At 53.2% G+C, this 15,959-nt stretch overlaps 1 protein-coding gene across 1 annotated transcript; it reads right to left on the reverse strand.

Moving 5' to 3' along the window:
- Positions 1–494: 494 nt before the first annotated feature.
- On the reverse strand, positions 495–14,423 carry GDF10 (growth differentiation factor 10). Its single transcript, XM_059397970.1, has 3 exons — positions 13,547–14,423; positions 3,684–4,609; positions 495–1,466 (listed from the first exon to the last, which is right to left on the reverse strand). The coding sequence occupies exons 1-3, from the start codon at positions 13,845–13,847 to the stop codon at positions 1,275–1,277; spliced, it is 1,419 nt and encodes a 472-aa protein (XP_059253953.1). The 5' UTR covers positions 13,848–14,423; the 3' UTR covers positions 495–1,274.
- Positions 14,424–15,959: the final 1,536 nt, after the last annotated feature.

A 15,959-nucleotide genomic window follows, 5' to 3' on the forward strand; every position in this document is an offset into this window, starting at 1 on the left:
CAGCTCAGGGGTAAGAAAACCATTTATGGGAAGCTGTTTTGGGATGGGGCTACTGATGGGGAAGCAGAAGCCCCTGGACCTTAGGAGATACTCCTGACTGCTTCCGATTGAATCTCTTGCTTGAACTACCCCAAGTAAGAATTCTCTACGCAGGACACCTCAAATATTTCTTTAAATGTCTTAGACATCTTTCCACTGTTCAGTGTCCCCTCTGAAACTAAGGATGTGAGGAAGTTCTGTGGGGCCACTGTGCCTGTCTGGGGCCCTGTCCTGCCTCGATGAGTCCAGGATGGCATCTGTGCAGCAAAGTGGGCGGGTGGGATGCTGGAAGGCATGGGGCAGCTGGTTTCCAGAGCTTAGGAAAGAGACAAGAAGGTGTAGAGAGTCCTAGGGGGTCTCCGCTCCTAACCAAGGCCTGGCGGCCTCCAAGATGGCATATTTGTAGGTGAGGATCTATCCATATTCTGAAATGGGTGACATTCAGTTTTTCAAGATACCACTGTACCTTCAATTTATTAGCTTTCCATAAAAACACATAACATAAACAATCTACAGTATAGAAAGTATAACTTACAAAAATATAAAAATCTTGGTTATTTTTTAGTATTCCAACATATTACTGCACATGTTATTTCAATAAACAGGTTTAAACAATGCACACTTAACCAGCCTGATTACCTCTGTGGGGAATGGTGTCCACTCCCTCCTCTTTATTTTAAAATAAAATATATATTAAGAAAAAAGAACCACAATGGGTTATACGTGCATACTGTATGTGTGAAAGCTTTTGTAGTAGGGTTTCAAAGTTCATATCATTATTGAGGCGCTTCGTCTCATATCAGTATGTGGCCCAAAGTGTTTTCAACTGACTGTCTGAACAGAGGTTCATTCCTTATGATGAGAGCAGGTGTCCTCACATTTGCAGCCTTCTTCCCTGGTTATGAGATGATGGTCACAAAAGCCAACATGGTGGCCACATTTGACTTTCGGGTCTTCAGAGCAGAGGGGATGAACCATGAGCAGCCTTCAGGCAAGGGCTAATTCCCTTCAGGGGATTCAGACTGGCATGTGGAGAGCTAAGTCATCAGCAATGAGAGACTCCAGAATGGGCCTTGGGGGACAAATCTTTCTGGAACCCAGTGAGGGTGCCTGTGAGCTCTGCCCCGCATATGCAGCTGTATCCCTCATGAAGCCCTTACCCCGGAAGGCCCTGAGGATGCTGCCCTGCTGGAAGTGGGGCAGGGCGGTTTCCTTCCACCCCAGAGTGGCTGGTCTTACCGACAGGCACAGGTCTCCACAGACATGTTAGGGTACACCTTCAGAACCATGTTCCGGTTCTCATCCAGGAAGAGGACCCCAAGAGAGTTCATCTTGTCAGGAACACAGCAAGGCTCTGGGATGCCCGGGACGATGCCCACAGCCCTGACGATGCTCTGGATGGTGGCGTGGTTGGATGGGCGGACAATCTGCCAGGCAGGAAAGGAACACAGTTACCTAGGCGCTCAGCCCTCACCCACCTGCTCTGCCACCGGCACATCCCCGAGAGAGGCCACAGAAAATGTGTCCACCTAGAAGAAAAGGTAAGATTCCAGGGGCACAGATTTCCTCTGAAGTCAGCCACAGACTGAGTCCCAGGGAGGTGTGCCAAAGCCTCAGGCCTTCCTGCCCCTTGGGTCTCCCGGAGGGAAGTCACATCCCTACATGAATGACCACTTGGGGGCACCTGCGTATCGCACATCCCCAAGGAGCCCTTAGACCTGGGCAGGAACTGTCCAGATGGTGATGCCCAGCTACACTGCCCGGGCAGCAGCCTCCCACATTTCACAGTCCCAGCAGTTCCGACACACTTCCCGTGGGAGTGTGTTCTTAGTCCTGGAGGGGAAGGACTACAGGTATGTGTGCACCAGCACGAGGGGGCTGGAGTGCACATTTCCCAGATGGGTCTAACTGTGGGGTGTCAGCAGCTGCCCCACCTCACCACCCCATCTTGTCATAGTATCCACTCTATAGGGTGGCATTACCTTAATTTTACCTGTGAGTAAGGGGAGGTTTAAAATGTCTAAGTAGAAAGGGCACCTCGGTGGCTCAGTGGGTTAAAGCCTCTGCCTTCGGCTCAGGTACTGATCTCGGGGTCCTGGGATCGAGCCCCGCATCGGGCTCTCTGCTCAGCGGAAAGCCTGCTTCCCTTCCTCTCTCTCTCTCTCTACCTGCCTCTTTGCCTACTTGTGATCTCTGTCAAATAAATAAAATCTTAAAAAAAAAAATGTCTAAGTAGCTTGACCAAGACCTCTCAGCTAGGAAGCATCCAAAAGTCATAGAAAGTTGGAAACCATGCTTGCATGTGCCGTGCAGGCTTTCTCTCCCTCCCCGGGCAGCCTTGCCCACCCAGAGGAGTCGGGGGCCGAGCCACAAACACAGAGAAGGCTGTTCTCAAGCACTTCCAACAAGAGAAACAGGACCAAGCCATGGGAGTTTCAGCTCACTGCGGACCAAAGGAAGTTTTATATGTAGCGTGTTGATGAGAAAGGCCCCTTGCGTGGGGAGGCAGGGAGGACAGCAAGGTAGGGATGTCTGAGTTGTGGGCTCTGGCCGCTGTCAGGGAAGGCGGCAGGCAGCCAGCCAGACTGATAAAGGTGAGTGCCGGGTCAGCCAGCTGGAACCTGCTCACTGCTCATCCGGCAGCTGCCCAGGCCTGTGCTAGGTTCTGCCAGCCCACCCCTGCCTCTCTGTCCATCACCTCCCTTCCTCTCCCCTGCACATGCAAGAAAAGTCCCCGAATTCCCAAGCAGGTTAATGCTGCCCCATGTCTGCGGCTGGAAATCCCAGCGACTGATTTATTTACATTCAAATTGGATTTATGCATGGACTTCCTTTCTGGAAGGGGAAAGAATGACCTGGAACTCAGCAGAGGAGCTAAGCAGGAGGAAAGTGTGCACTCCGTGGGGAGGGCCGACCTCAGCTGGCAGCCAGCCCACCCAGCTCTGATCGTGGGGAGATGGATGGACAGAGCCGCAACCCAGCCTGCAGGGAAGGGGAGACTCTGCAAACCCAGGGGCCAGCACAGTGGATGAAACAGCCACATGCTGTGTTGCCTGCAGACTCGTGTGCAGTGAGAGCCAGTTGCCCCCTGGGTCTCCATTCCTCTGTGGGAGGCAGGGATGGGTGGGGGTGGGAAGAAGTCCCTAGGAAGCCTCCCTAGGAGGCCAACTCTACTGGTCACAGACCCCAATGCCCTGAGGTCCAGGCCAGGAACAGAAATGAGAGCCTTAAGGAGGAAGGGGCTTCAGAGGCCTGGCTTGCCTACGGTGTAGGGAGTGGGGGTTGGGCAACATGTAATCAAGGTCTGTAAGGCCATTGCTATGTGGGAACACACACCTGTGGGAATGGATTCTCTGTTTTTCGAAAGAAGACATGCTCAGATTTAAAATTCAAACTCAGTAAGTCAGCCCTTTCAAAAGCCCAGCCGAACTACATCCATCTGTGGGCTATGTTCCCCTGACAGGCTGACTCCTGAGGACCTCTGCCTAACCATTCCCACCTTGAATAGAGATGGGAGGTCTTCTAATGCCCAGTTCACAGCTGGGAAATAGGTCACAAGGCAGTGAGACTTGCCAGGAGGGGCAGAGCTGGGAGGCACAGCCAGGCAAGGGGCTGGACGCAGCGGTGTTGCTCAGACAGCCTACCTTGGGCATGGGGAACTCGCACACCCCCGCACAGTAGTAGGCATCGAAGGATTTGGGCAGGACGATCCACTCATTCCACCCGATGTCTGCGAAGTCCACCTTCAGATACCTGCGGGAGCAGACCCTCGGCTCGGCCCACTGCTTCCTCCGGGCTTTCTGCATCGTCTTCTCGTCGAAGTCCAGCTCCCGCGAGGAGGCCATGAACACATCCTGGCCCTTCTTCCTTCGGTCCTTGCGCCCTGGCCGTGGTTTCAGGGCCCTGAAGGGGCCGGGCCACAGTTCGTGCCTATGGTAGTGTTGGGCGTGGGAGGAGGGCGCCGGCCTCTCATCCAGCCCTGGCAGCTCATTGTCCTGGAGGGGTCCAGTGACCTGAGTGGCCCGGCGCACACGGGGGTCCGCCGAGCTGTTGGGGGCTGTGCCAGGCTCCGGGTCTCCAGCCTGGAAGGGGTCATATCTCTGCAGCGTCACTGCCACACTGTTGGGCTCTGAGATGGCCAGGTCATCAGCATAAATGAGGATGTAAGGTGCATGGGGGCTTGGCCTGGACACCCCTGGGGCCTTCTCCCCAGAATCCAGCTGGGCAGAGAGGAGCAGCTCGCCATCCTGGCGGGCTGCCTTGACGATAGGGGAGATGTCCTTGGCCTGCCACAGGCCCCGTGGCGGGGGCTCCAGGGCCATGGCCCCACGGAGCAGCCCCTGTGTGGCCATGTTCTGAGAGACACTGCGGAAGACCAGGTGCTGGCGTGTGGGCAGGCCCGGGGGCAGGAGGTGGCATGACACGTTCTTGGCCCGCTGCTTGCAGGGTACGTCTCGTGCCCGGGGCCACCGAGGTTCCGAGTAGAAATGGAATGTGGCTGAAAGGATCATTTCTGATTCCTGCAAGGAAGTCAGGTTGAAGAAATACACAGCCTTCTGGTCGACCATTTCTGTGAGGGCAGGACAGACCACAACAGGTTAGGTTCTTTCTTAGATAGGTCCGTCCCGGTGTTCACGGGGTCTCCCACCCAGGGCTGGGATGGAGGAAGTGTGTCCATTTAGGGAGCCCCTCCAGGCCAGCCAAGCCTTCCTGTCTCAGGTCATCCTCACAGTAAACTGAGGAGGGTGCCCTTACTGATCCTCAAGGGACAGATGAGGAATTGAGGTCAGAGGGGTTGGGGTTTATTACTATCCCATTACAAAAAGGAAAAGGTAGCAGATGGGGGGTGGGGGTGCTCAGACACCTCTGTGCGTCCTGTTTCCACACTTCAGCGCCCTCAACGCACAAATGCACAGATGCCACTGATGCTTCTGGGGAGGAGAGAAGGTGGTGTCAGGTTTTTGGGATGCTCTGAGTCAGGTGCAAGCCCTGTGAGAGCGCCCCCTCACCCACCGTATGTACCCAGCCCTCTAGTTCACAAATATTAAATGCGGTCATTCTTCCAAACGAGGTGAGTGAGGCCGAGCGCCCCTGACTCCCCCATGTGCCGAGTGCCTTCTGGGGGAAACTGGACTTGAGGGCGCAGTGGTCTGGGCTTCTGCTACATGGTCTGCCCAAGGGCTTGTCAAACTTGTTTGACAAAGGAAGAGCAATTTCAGGGTTGCACAAGGCCACTCGACAAAGTCTACAAAGACCAGCTTTGCTCTCAAGAGGCCCGTGTCATGAGAAGGCCTGGCATTCCTCAAATATCCCGTGTGCAGCTTGAGAAAGCTCCAGGCCCGACATCCCTGGGGCTGTCAAGCACCTTTTCCTTCTAGCCTGGTTCTCCCAGATGTACCCCAGGGCCAGGAGGCATAGCACCCTCATCTGTGGCCCCAGGAAGCTGCGCCGAGCTCCAGCCGCATGAGTTCTCTGAATGGCCATGTCCTCTGGAGGATTCGGGTAGGAGGGAGGAGTTGTTCCCAGGCCTCGCTGTGATCCTGCAGGCTGGCGGGAGACCAGAGCTGCCAGGGTAGCTGCCTCCCTCACTGCTCTACTTCCTGCTGCCGGGTGTCTGTCTGCGGGTACAGACTGCTGGGTAAAGCTGCCCCACGTACAGAGCTCCAAAGCACAGGATTGTGTATATGTGCAGGGACGCCGGGCCCAAAGGCCCTGGTTCCCAGACACCTGCACCCACAGAACGAGCTGAGATTTGTTTTTTGTTTTGGGGTTTGTTTGTTTTTTTAATCAAAATCTTCCTTTTAAGGTTGTTTCCTTCTATTGTGATTAGGAACTGTCAGGTACTCTTGAGGGACCATAAAAGAGAGGAAGGAAGGAAATAGCATATTCACGGAGGACCTGATAAATGTTAGTCAAGATTCAGATGACACTGTAAAGACCCTGCCTAACCTGACCCTCGGAGCAAACCCATGGGACAAGAGTGGCAGCCCCTCATCGTGCTCCACACATAAGGAGCATCGCAGGGCCTTGATGGCCGTTTAAACTTGGCCTTTCCAGATGCTACAACCTTCGGTGTCTCGGGCTCCAGATCTGCCCTTTCCCAAACATTCTGCTCTCTGCCTTCCTCCCCTGGAGATGCTGATTCAAAGGGTTTGGGACAATGAGGCCAAGGGATTTGTGTTTTAGCCAGCATCCCAGAGGACTCTAACCATCAGGCAAGGTCATGTATCTAGGGTTGATGTGTGGGTGGGGTGAGAGGTCGCCAAGAGGGCAACCTCCTCATCCTCCAAGCTAGACAGGGCCCTAGGAACCACGTCTCCAGGCCACATCGGGACCATACCAAGCTCACCTGCCTCAGATGGATAGTGGGACCTCTGTGTCACATGATTAAATAAATAGCACAGATAGTATGCTGGGCACCAAGGAGGAGCTCCTAAGTATGGTTCTCTGCCACTTCCATCTGAAGGACCAAGGCCGGCAGAACAAGCCAGCTCTCCCTCCACCAACTTGGTATCCCTCCAGTGATCCAAATTATCTGAGTTGTAACCCAGCTAACAAGGCAGATAGTGTTTTTTTGTCTTTCATCTAGTTGAAGTCTATTGTCTGCTACAGATTCCTTGCTAGGAAATGCGTTAGGTGGCTCTAGGACAGACATTTTGGACACTTTCCAAAGAGTTGGCCCATTGCAGCAGGAAGGAAGCATCTCTGGCCCAGGAACTTCCAGCCTTTGGTGAGGAAGGGCACGACAGACTGGGGCAACAGGGATAGGCCTCCACAGTGGAAAGGCAGTTCAGCCACCCTCCCAGTGATGAGCTAACCGACTGGAAGGTCTATGAAGAAGGTCGACTGTGACCACCATACCAGGAACAGCAGCTTTGGCCTGAGGCAGGTGTAGCCCAAGGATGGTGCTGGGAGGCCTGCCCCTGAGGAGCAAGAAGTGCCTGAAGGGGGACTGGCCTTCCCTGATGGTTATTCCTGCACAGGATGTGGGGGAGGGGCAGCAGATACAGCTCCTCTTCAGCCAGAGAACCATGGAGAGTGTGCTCTGAGACCGGTGGGGGAGGGACCTTTGAGGTCACCCAGCCTGATCAATCCTACTCAGGATAGGAGTCCTTCTCCTGTGTGGCTTGAACACCTTTTGCCATAGGGAGCTTGTCCCTCATGAGGTAGCGTGCTGCCTGGAGACCCTCTCTGTGGGAAGGAGGAGGAGATGGGTCATGTGCATTCTCCAGCGTGTGAAGGGCCACAGACTGGCTCTGCTTTCTGTGTCTGCATGCCCGCCATGCAGTCTCTGGGCTGTGACGAGAGAAGAGGAACCTGCATGACGTCTCCAGCTCCCATAAGCCCAGGCCTCAAAGGAGAAGCCCCTAAGAGCTGTCCCTATTCCCTGTGAAGTGTGCTGGTGCCATGTCTCGTGGTCAGCAAGAAAAGGTCCTCCCTTTCCCCGCCCCCCCTCCTGTCCTTTTCCTTCTCTTTTTCGTCCCCTTCTCTCCCAGCCTCCCTCCCTTTCTCACTACACATTTAGGAAGCTCCTACTTTGGGTTCAGTGTTGCACAGACTGGGGTCCTGGAAAAGTTGACCAGAGGGGCTCAGCCCAAGGATGAGACAGATGGGCTATCGTGATGATGCCCTTCTGCTGTCGTGTCACAGCTTTACAGAGCACTATCCAAGTGAGGCCCCAGGAGTGCTGGATGCATTCACTCACAGGCCACTGCCCGGCTCACAGTCCTCCATTGCCCAGAAAGTAAAATGGAACCCCTTGCCTCGGTCCTGCTTGACCTGGCCTTCCTCCTTCCCCACCCCCATCTCTGCTTCAGTCACCCTGGCTTCTGGTCCCTCCAACAGAAAGCTTCCCCACTAGGGGCTCTGCCTAGGTTGTTCCCTTTGCCATTGTCCTACTCCTCCTCCTCCGGGCCCGCTACCTCGCCTTCAGCTCTCCACTCAAAGGGCATCTCTATTAAAGGGCACCCTTGGCTCCTGTGGTCCGAAGAGAAACCCATCACTCTGTTCCCTGCTCCATTTATCTTCATGTCACTTCTCAGCATCCTGATATGCATCTCTTTGTTGTTATTTCTCTTCCACCATGGAACACAAACTCCAAGGGAGTGGAGCTTTGCCAGCTCTGTGTGCAGCTGCATCCCCAGATCCTAGCCCCAAGACTGAGTGAGAGGCGGTGCCTACAAGTGAGTGGTGAATGGAGGGGAAGCATGGAGTCTTTGCTAGATCTGCTTCAGTTAACAAAGGGGAATCCCTGGCCTGCTGCCCTCAGGCTCAGCAAACACATTCTGAAAGAAGTCCAGAAAGCTTCATTCTATTGGAAGATGGAGCTAAGGATACAAAATCAACTGGAGACATTGGGCAGCAGGATCTTTGTCCAGTGACTTCCGCTTAAGCCTCAGTTTTCTTGTCTTTAAGATGGGAATAATATCGTTTACCAGGCCACGAGGACTCTCCATCTGCTCTGTCTTACAGGAAAAGAATCTAAGCCATGTGGAGATTTGTCCCTTCATTCACTGTCCTGGAAACAGCCATCAGGGTGACCAGAGTGAGAATGTGGGGCTAAAGATTCAATCACCAATGTAAGCTGGAAGAAGGGAGTCATGGGTCACCAAGGGTGCTGCACCAAAGGGAAGAGAATGACTAAGTATCAAGTGTCTATTTTCAGGCAGGCCTCAGAGGAAATCCTGCTTACATCACTTACTAGCTATGGAGCCTTAGGCAAATCATGGTGCCTCTCTGGGTCTCAGTTTCCACATCTGTAAACTGGGCAGAGGGTTTGTAGGCACTTCCTAAAGTTGTAAGATCATCTTTGCTGAGCTCACACCGTGGTGCCTGGTACCCAACACATGCTCAGAACATACTCGCTGTGTGGTGTCACCAGCTGCTACTGCTCTCAGGGCACCACGTCCTTGCTCCCTGTCCTCATGCCCAATGGGAGACATTGCCACCCGTCCACCCCTTCAGCAGGAGCCAGAGTCCCACGGGCTCTCCTTCTTGCATCTAACCAATCCCAGCTCCTGCTGGCTTGGCGTCCTATTTCTCCACAACGACCCTGAACTCTGTGTCCCTCCACCACTGTCTTCACCTGTGGCCCTACCTCCACTGCCACCGCAACCCCAGATCCCTGTCACCACTCATGTCACCCACATGCTTCACAAGGAAATCATCTATTATAGATGAAGAGTCAGCATCCTTACTATACAAAAAACCTTCTATTTGTCAGTAAGAAAAAGTCAAGACCACAGGAGGAAGCCATTTCCATAGGAATAATTACAATGGCTGAAAGGCATGAAAAACAGTTCAGGATAACCAATAATGGAAAAAAAGAAGTGATTTAAATGAGGGTATAGCAGGATGCCTGGGTGGCTCAATTGGTTAAGCATCAGCCTTGGGCTCAGGTCATGATCCCAGTATTCTGGGATCAAGTCCCGCATCGGGTTCCCTGCTCAGAGGGAAGCCTGCTTTGTGCGGTTTCTCTCTCTCTCTGACAAATAAGTAAGTAAAATCTTAAAAAAAAAAAAAAAGTAAATTAGGATATAGCAAGTTTTACCTACATGTTAAAGATACAATCCTACTAAGGTAAAATAGGATGCATATATAATATGTAATGTATAGAATATGGTAATATATTTATGTCACATACAATATTTATTATTTATATTCCACTAAACTATTAACTCTGGTCATATTTGGGTTTGTGATTAAGAATGACTTCTTTTCTTTATGGTGATTTTCTATGGTTTCCAGGTCAGTGTGAATTGATTTCATACTCTTCTCTTACCACCTCCTGCATCTCTCTTTCCCTCTTTCTCTCCCCTCTCTCTTCCCCTTCCCTGCCCTTCTTCCCCCACCACTGTTTCTACACCGTACACTGTCCCACTGCTGCAGCCAAACTCAGGCCCATCAAGACTCTTAATGGCCTGTTTGGGCCTTCGGGTCCACCTCCAACTCCTACTTCTCTGCTCTCACTGTTTCTTCACGGAAACGGAATTCCTTATGGTCCCCAGCACACAGTAGGCTGCTTCACTTCTACACCCGGCCAAGCACCATCTGCCCTTCAGAGTCTATCTGGAGCCCTACATGCTCTGCGAAGGTTTCGCTGGCCCCTCCCCCCAAGCCCTCCCCCTGCTGGGTCAGTGTCCTCCCTTGGCTCCCAAGCAGACCGACAGCCCCTCCCCACAGCACTGTCCCCAGCTCTGCCGCCCATACTCTCCCGCTTACTTCTGACTTTCCCCCAGCTCGTGCACTTTTCTGGGCAAGGCCAAGGGTCTGTGCATCTTTATGTCCTCTTGAGCTCACAGCACCTGCTGCCTAATGAGATGCTCAGGAAATACTTGGGGAACTGAACAAATGTGACCTTTGGCATTGTGGGTAGATAGGTATGTATTATTATTCTCATTTAATGATGAAGACATCAAACTCAGAAAGGTTAAGTAAATTGCCCAATTTCACACAGGTCAGTGGAAAAGCTTAGAGTTAAACACATTTGTTTAGGACAGAGGGGAAGGTCTAACCTTAAGCCTAGGATCAGGCTCCGAAGTGCTCTCCACTGCTGTAGGCTTAATAGGGAACAGGACACATTTTAGGGAGCAATGGAAGGGAGGGAGGAAGGGGTGGCTAAAGTAATAGTAATAGCATCTAATAAATTACTGAACCCACACTCAAGGCACTGTCTTAAGCACTTGACATACTTCAGTTCATTTTAAAAACCCTATAAGGAGGGGCGCCTGGGTGGCTCAGTGGGTTAAGCCGCTGCCTTCGGCTCAGGTCATGATCTCAGGGTCTTGGGATCGAGTCCTGCATCGGGCTCTCTGCTCAGCAGGGAGCCTGCTTCCCTCTCTGTCTCTGCCTGCCTCTCCATCTACTTCTGCCTGCCTCTCCATCTACTTGTGATTTCTCTCTGTCAAATAAATAAATAAAATCTTTAAAAAAAAAAAAAAACCCTATAAGGAAAGAGCATTGTTAGCCCCATTTTAGAAGTGAAAAAACACAAAACACAAAACACAAAAAACAACTGAGTCATGGCCAAATTTAGCCCCTTGCCCTAGTCACAGACTCAACATCTGGAGCTCTGCAGTCCAACTCACAGCCCAGCTCACGACCGGCACTCTGAACTTGAGCCATGCTGCCTGGTGGCCAGCAAGCGACTGGCTCCACTGCCTCCAAGGCTGCAGGGCCTACCGCACCGAGGCTGCAAAGGCCACTGTCATGCCACAGGATGGTGCTGGAATGTTCCAGGACTGGAGCTAACCGGCCCCCCGCCCCCGACATTGGTGCCTCATCCAGAAGATGAGGAGTCCCTGCCCAGGCTCACTGTTCCTCACAGCCCCCAGGGAGTGGCTCACAAAGCAGGCATCTCTAAGGGGGGTGGGGTGTGAACCACTTGATAATGTGAATCAAGGAAGGAGGTGAGAAACCAAACTGCCTGCGTCTATGCTGTCAGCACAAATCCCCCTCATGCTACTGACCCTTCCCCTCTGCACTGTGTGCACAGAAACCCACACTCAGAGAGAGAAAGCTGGTAGAGCTAGGACTTGTACCCATGGCTGCCAGATGGTTCCAGATAAGCATGCTGGATTTGTCAGACAATCGCAGACTGGTCCACAATACTCCTGATCTCCCAGAGAATAGTCTGCTGTACCCTCTGTGTCCTAAGTCCTGGGCTGAGTTCTGATGGAGGTGGGAAGAGGAGGCTAGCAGTGGGAATGGCATTGGCTTGGCACATGGGAGATGCCAGCCCCTGCTGCTGTGAATGGCCCCCTAACCCAGCCTCAGTTTTCTTATCTGTAAAATGGGAAGGTTTGATATAAAGCACTGTCCTCAGGTCCTTTTCAGGGTTAACGTCTATGTGTCAGTGTTACTTGTGTTACCCCTGTTCTGTGAAAACAGAAAGACAAGATCGAGCACCTCCATGGTGGGGCAGGGGGGCGGGGGGCTGCAGCAGTGAATGTACTCAGTGCACATGCTCACCCCGTCACTCCTGACAGACCTTGCTGACCTTGCTTTCCTCAACTACAAGGCTCTGAGGACTGAGTAATGGATGCAAGGTCAGGTGTACACCTATCTGAACACAAATGCTTTGTAATTCCATAGGAACAACATGCATGGACACCTAATTGGGCCAGTGCTAGGCTCTGGCCACAGGAAAGGCACTGGCATGACTTGCCTATTTTGTTGATGAGTACAGTAAAGTCCAGAGAGGTTTAATGATTTGCTCAAGGTCATGTTCATGCTAGATGATTCTTGAGTGGCTTAATTTAATAATGATGCTCTGGAAATGGACCCCATGTGATGAAGAAAAAATACCAGGGAGGACAGAGTCCAGGAACCATACCCAGTGGTCTGCTCAGTGGAGGATGGGGGCACAGGCCTCTCTGTGGCAGGTATTCCCCAGGACACCATCATGCAAGGCCAAACTTCCCAGGCAACAGGGTCACCTTGAGTCCCACAACCAGCAGTCGAGAGGTGGCTGACCTGATCCCAGACTGTCTGGCCCCAATGTTGGGCTTGCTCCTCTCCATCTCAGGAGGGATCGGTCTCTCGACACAAACAGTCCCCCCCCCCCCCCCGGATGAGTGGCCTTTTCCCCCACAAGGGCTGCTGTGGACCCCTACCCACACTTTCTGGAATGGCTTTCTGTGACCATGGGTGGTCTCTATGGTAACCAGGGTTTTCCAGCCACCCTTGCCATCAGGCTGTACCTCCTCTCTGCTTGCCCAGGGCCCACAGGCGTAGGCCAGCTAAGCTGGCAGATGACTGAGGCCGCAGGCTGGAAGTGCTCTCGGAGCAGGGCAGGGAGGACTCTGTAAGTGACCTCTGTCCAGCTCCATCCAAGGTGTGAAGACAGGGGAAAGGATCTGCCCAGGTGGAGCAAGGATGGGAGGGGACTGCAACCCCCCCCCCCCCCCACTGCCCAAGTTTCTGGACCCTTCCTCAAAGCCCCGTGGTCTAAACATTTCATGTTAGTGTCTTGCAGGCCTCAGTGTGTGTACCCAAGACCAGAACCCAAGGCCCTTCTCTATTCACTCTGTTTGCCCAGCCCCAGAACCCATTAAGTGCCCCCAGCTAGAGTTGCACGCTCCCTGCCTGAGCCCAGGTCAGGCACTTTCATGCCAGCTGCCTTATGCCCACCTGACTGGCCCCACTCTGTGCCCTTCTCATGCGCCAAGTGCCAATACAACCGAGCCCTATGAGCTTCCCCAGCCCAGAACCATCTCCACACTGTGCTTAAAGCCTTGTGTATGGAGTATTCTACACCAGCAAGGGGGACATCCTCCCAGTCTTGGCAACACCCTAAGGGCAGGAACTCCGTGTCACTGCCACTCTGGTGTCCCCACTGGAGGCTCAGGGCCTGACATAGAGTGCTTGGTGAATGATGAATGAATGAAGAATGAATGAATGAATCCATGAAAAGAAGGAAGAGAAGTGAGTGTAGTGGTGGGGAAGATGAACAAGTGAGGAAGGGGGAGAAGGAGAGGAGAGGGTGTCCGGGACCCCCTCTACTTACCTAGCCTGGACCGGAAGCTTCGAACCGTGTTGCCCCCTCCCGGCTTCGCGCCCCTCCGACTGTATTTCTCATAAAGCCGGAGCATGTGGACAGCTACCATTTCTTGGGCGCCAGGGCCCAGAGTGGTGGCGGCGTCCCCCGGGGACCGCCAGGGGTCCTTGATTCCAGCCTGGCCATCAGCGGCTGCTGGCGGGGCGGACCAGGCGGGTGCCTGGTGGCTGCCGCCTGCGTCCCGGAGCAGCAGCAGAAGCAGAGGCAGCAGCGGCAGCAGTTGGGTCGTCTGAGCAGGGCCACGGGCCATGGTGGGTGGCGGCAGCGAAGGGTCGAAGCCGGGGAGGAGGAGAGAATGCGAGGGCGCACGGGAGGCTGCGGACCAACCCTGTGGCGAGAAGGCGCGAGGGGCGCTGGGTGCCGAGATCCGCGCGGGGCGCGGAGTGGAGCGGGGTGGTAGCCGAGCGCTCGGGTCTGTCCGAGCCGCGCGAGCCCCGGGCCAGCGGTCACGGCCGTCCGGAGCCCCGTGGAGCCGAGCCAAGCCCGAGCCGACGCGACGCCCCTGCGGACTAGCGCCGCGAAACTTTGCAGCCCACAGCGCGCCCGGCTCGGCGGGTTCGAGGGGCGGGGCGGGGCGGGGCGGCCGGCGGCGCCCTCGGGGGGACCGGCTGTGCGCCCCAGACCACGCGGGGCCGCCGCCGACAAGGTAGTCCCTGGGCAGGCTGCGGTGTGCGTGCGCCCGTGTGTGGCGGCGTGCGCGCGCAGGGGTGTGCGCCCGAGTGTGCGCCCAGGAGTGTGGGGGGCGTTGGCGTGGGCGAGCGCGCTCCCCGCTCTCCTGCGAAGAGACAGAAACCCAGGACCCGGCCGGTTCCTGTGTGTTGGCGCCACAGCTGGGCAGGGTTGCGCGGGGGCTGGGGCGGCCTTGGGAGGGGGGCCCTCCTGCCGGGTTGCCCCTGTAAAGGCATGTGATGACTATGTGGTTGCAAGATGACAGGTCCCCCGTGAGGACCCGAAAGGGGATGTGTGTGCGCCCGGCTGGCTCTGAGCAGGGTATCCAAAATGCAAGAGTGAGGTACAGACCCTCTCTGGGCAGCCTCTGAAAAGAGAAATCCTAACTTCCAAATTCAGCCAACCCAGGGCAATTGGAAGAAGATCCACATTAAAATTCGGAATTAGTCCATTAACTGACTCTGGTTTTAGCAACAATGATTCCAGTTGCTGAAGAAGCACATCAAGGTCTTTATTAATCTTTGGACACGTAGTCATCAGGATTGTCCTGGAAAAGGACGTGGTTTTACAAATTGCCTTTCAAAACGTCATAGCGTCAGGATAGGAGAAGAGAAAGCAGTAGCTTTTCCAAGGTTTCACAATAAAGTGAGGGTACAGTGAATCCCTGCCCACATCTCCTCCTCTTAGCCCTGGGGCATGAGGTCCTGAACTTCATCATGCTTTCAGTGCGGTTTCTTGTCCATGGATAGAATTTCAGGGGGCCTGCGAATTTGGATGGGGAAAATTTACATTTTTATTTTCAATAACCTGTAACTGAAACTTAGCATTTCCTAATATTAGAAATGCAAGCAACCAACCACAATGGTATTAACTATGCCTGTGACTTCCATGAATTAATAAAAAGGCAGATATAGTGCTATGTTGCAAAGTTATTTTTCATAATATTTGGGTAAGTGTATTTTAATGTAATTGGCTTCCTCGGTAGTATTGTATATTAAAAGCGTTCTTTTGAAAAGGGGTCCACAGGTTTAATCAGACTGAGAAAAAGGTCCAAGGGCCACACAAAATATTTACAAATTCTTGTGAGGGAAGGAAAGGACCTCTTCAAACCCATGTTCTTTCAGAACTATCTAGGATACTGCCTATGCTACATTTCAAAGGACTGTTTGCAAACTTGTGAACACCCTGTTCCCTTTACTTGGTAACTTTGGGCTCTGAGAGCCAGAATCGTTACTTTTCTTGGAGGGCTCACAATGCAATAATTGAAAAATTGCTGGAAAAAGCTTCTGTTGGTGTGTGAAATACAACCTATTTGTAATTCTTTTTAAATCTTGCAGTGTCCAATTAGAGGCTATCCTATTGAAAGTCTCTGAACCTCATGCCTATAGCTTTTGGAAAACTATAGAAAAGCATTTTATTTATTTTGATAATTATCTCACATGGCATTCAACTTCCCGTCAATGTAGCTCCCGTTTGTTCTGTGAAACAGCTTTCCAAAACTGCTTCCCTGGAGGTGAGATGATCAGAGTCACAGTCTTAGACCTGATGAATCTGTCCTTACAAATGATCTGTACCAACTTTCAGTTCTCCCTTTCCCCCACCCCCACTCCCCTCCTTCTCCTTGTGCCCCTCACTTCCCCTCTCCCCTCCTCTCCCCTTCTCCCCCAGAATGCCTCTGACCTGTACCGGCTGG

The sequence above is a fragment of the Mustela nigripes genome, chromosome 4, assembly GCF_022355385.1.
Source record: "Mustela nigripes isolate SB6536 chromosome 4, MUSNIG.SB6536, whole genome shotgun sequence".
In the NCBI taxonomy this organism is placed as follows: Eukaryota; Metazoa; Chordata; class Mammalia; order Carnivora; family Mustelidae; genus Mustela; species Mustela nigripes.

Excerpts from the sequence above, each read along its gene's own strand:
- GDF10 (XM_059397970.1), bottom strand. The coding sequence starts at position 13,847 with ATGGCCCGTGGCCCTGCTCAGACGACCCAACTGCTGCCGCTGCTGCCT. Across the intron at positions 4,610-13,546 it reads AAGCTTCCGGTCCAGGCTAG|AAATGGTCGACCAGAAGGCT; the intron begins GTAAGTAGAGGG and ends CTGCCCTCACAG. Across the intron at positions 1,467-3,683 it reads GCGAGTTCCCCATGCCCAAG|ATTGTCCGCCCATCCAACCA; the intron begins GTAGGCTGTCTG and ends CCTGCCTGGCAG.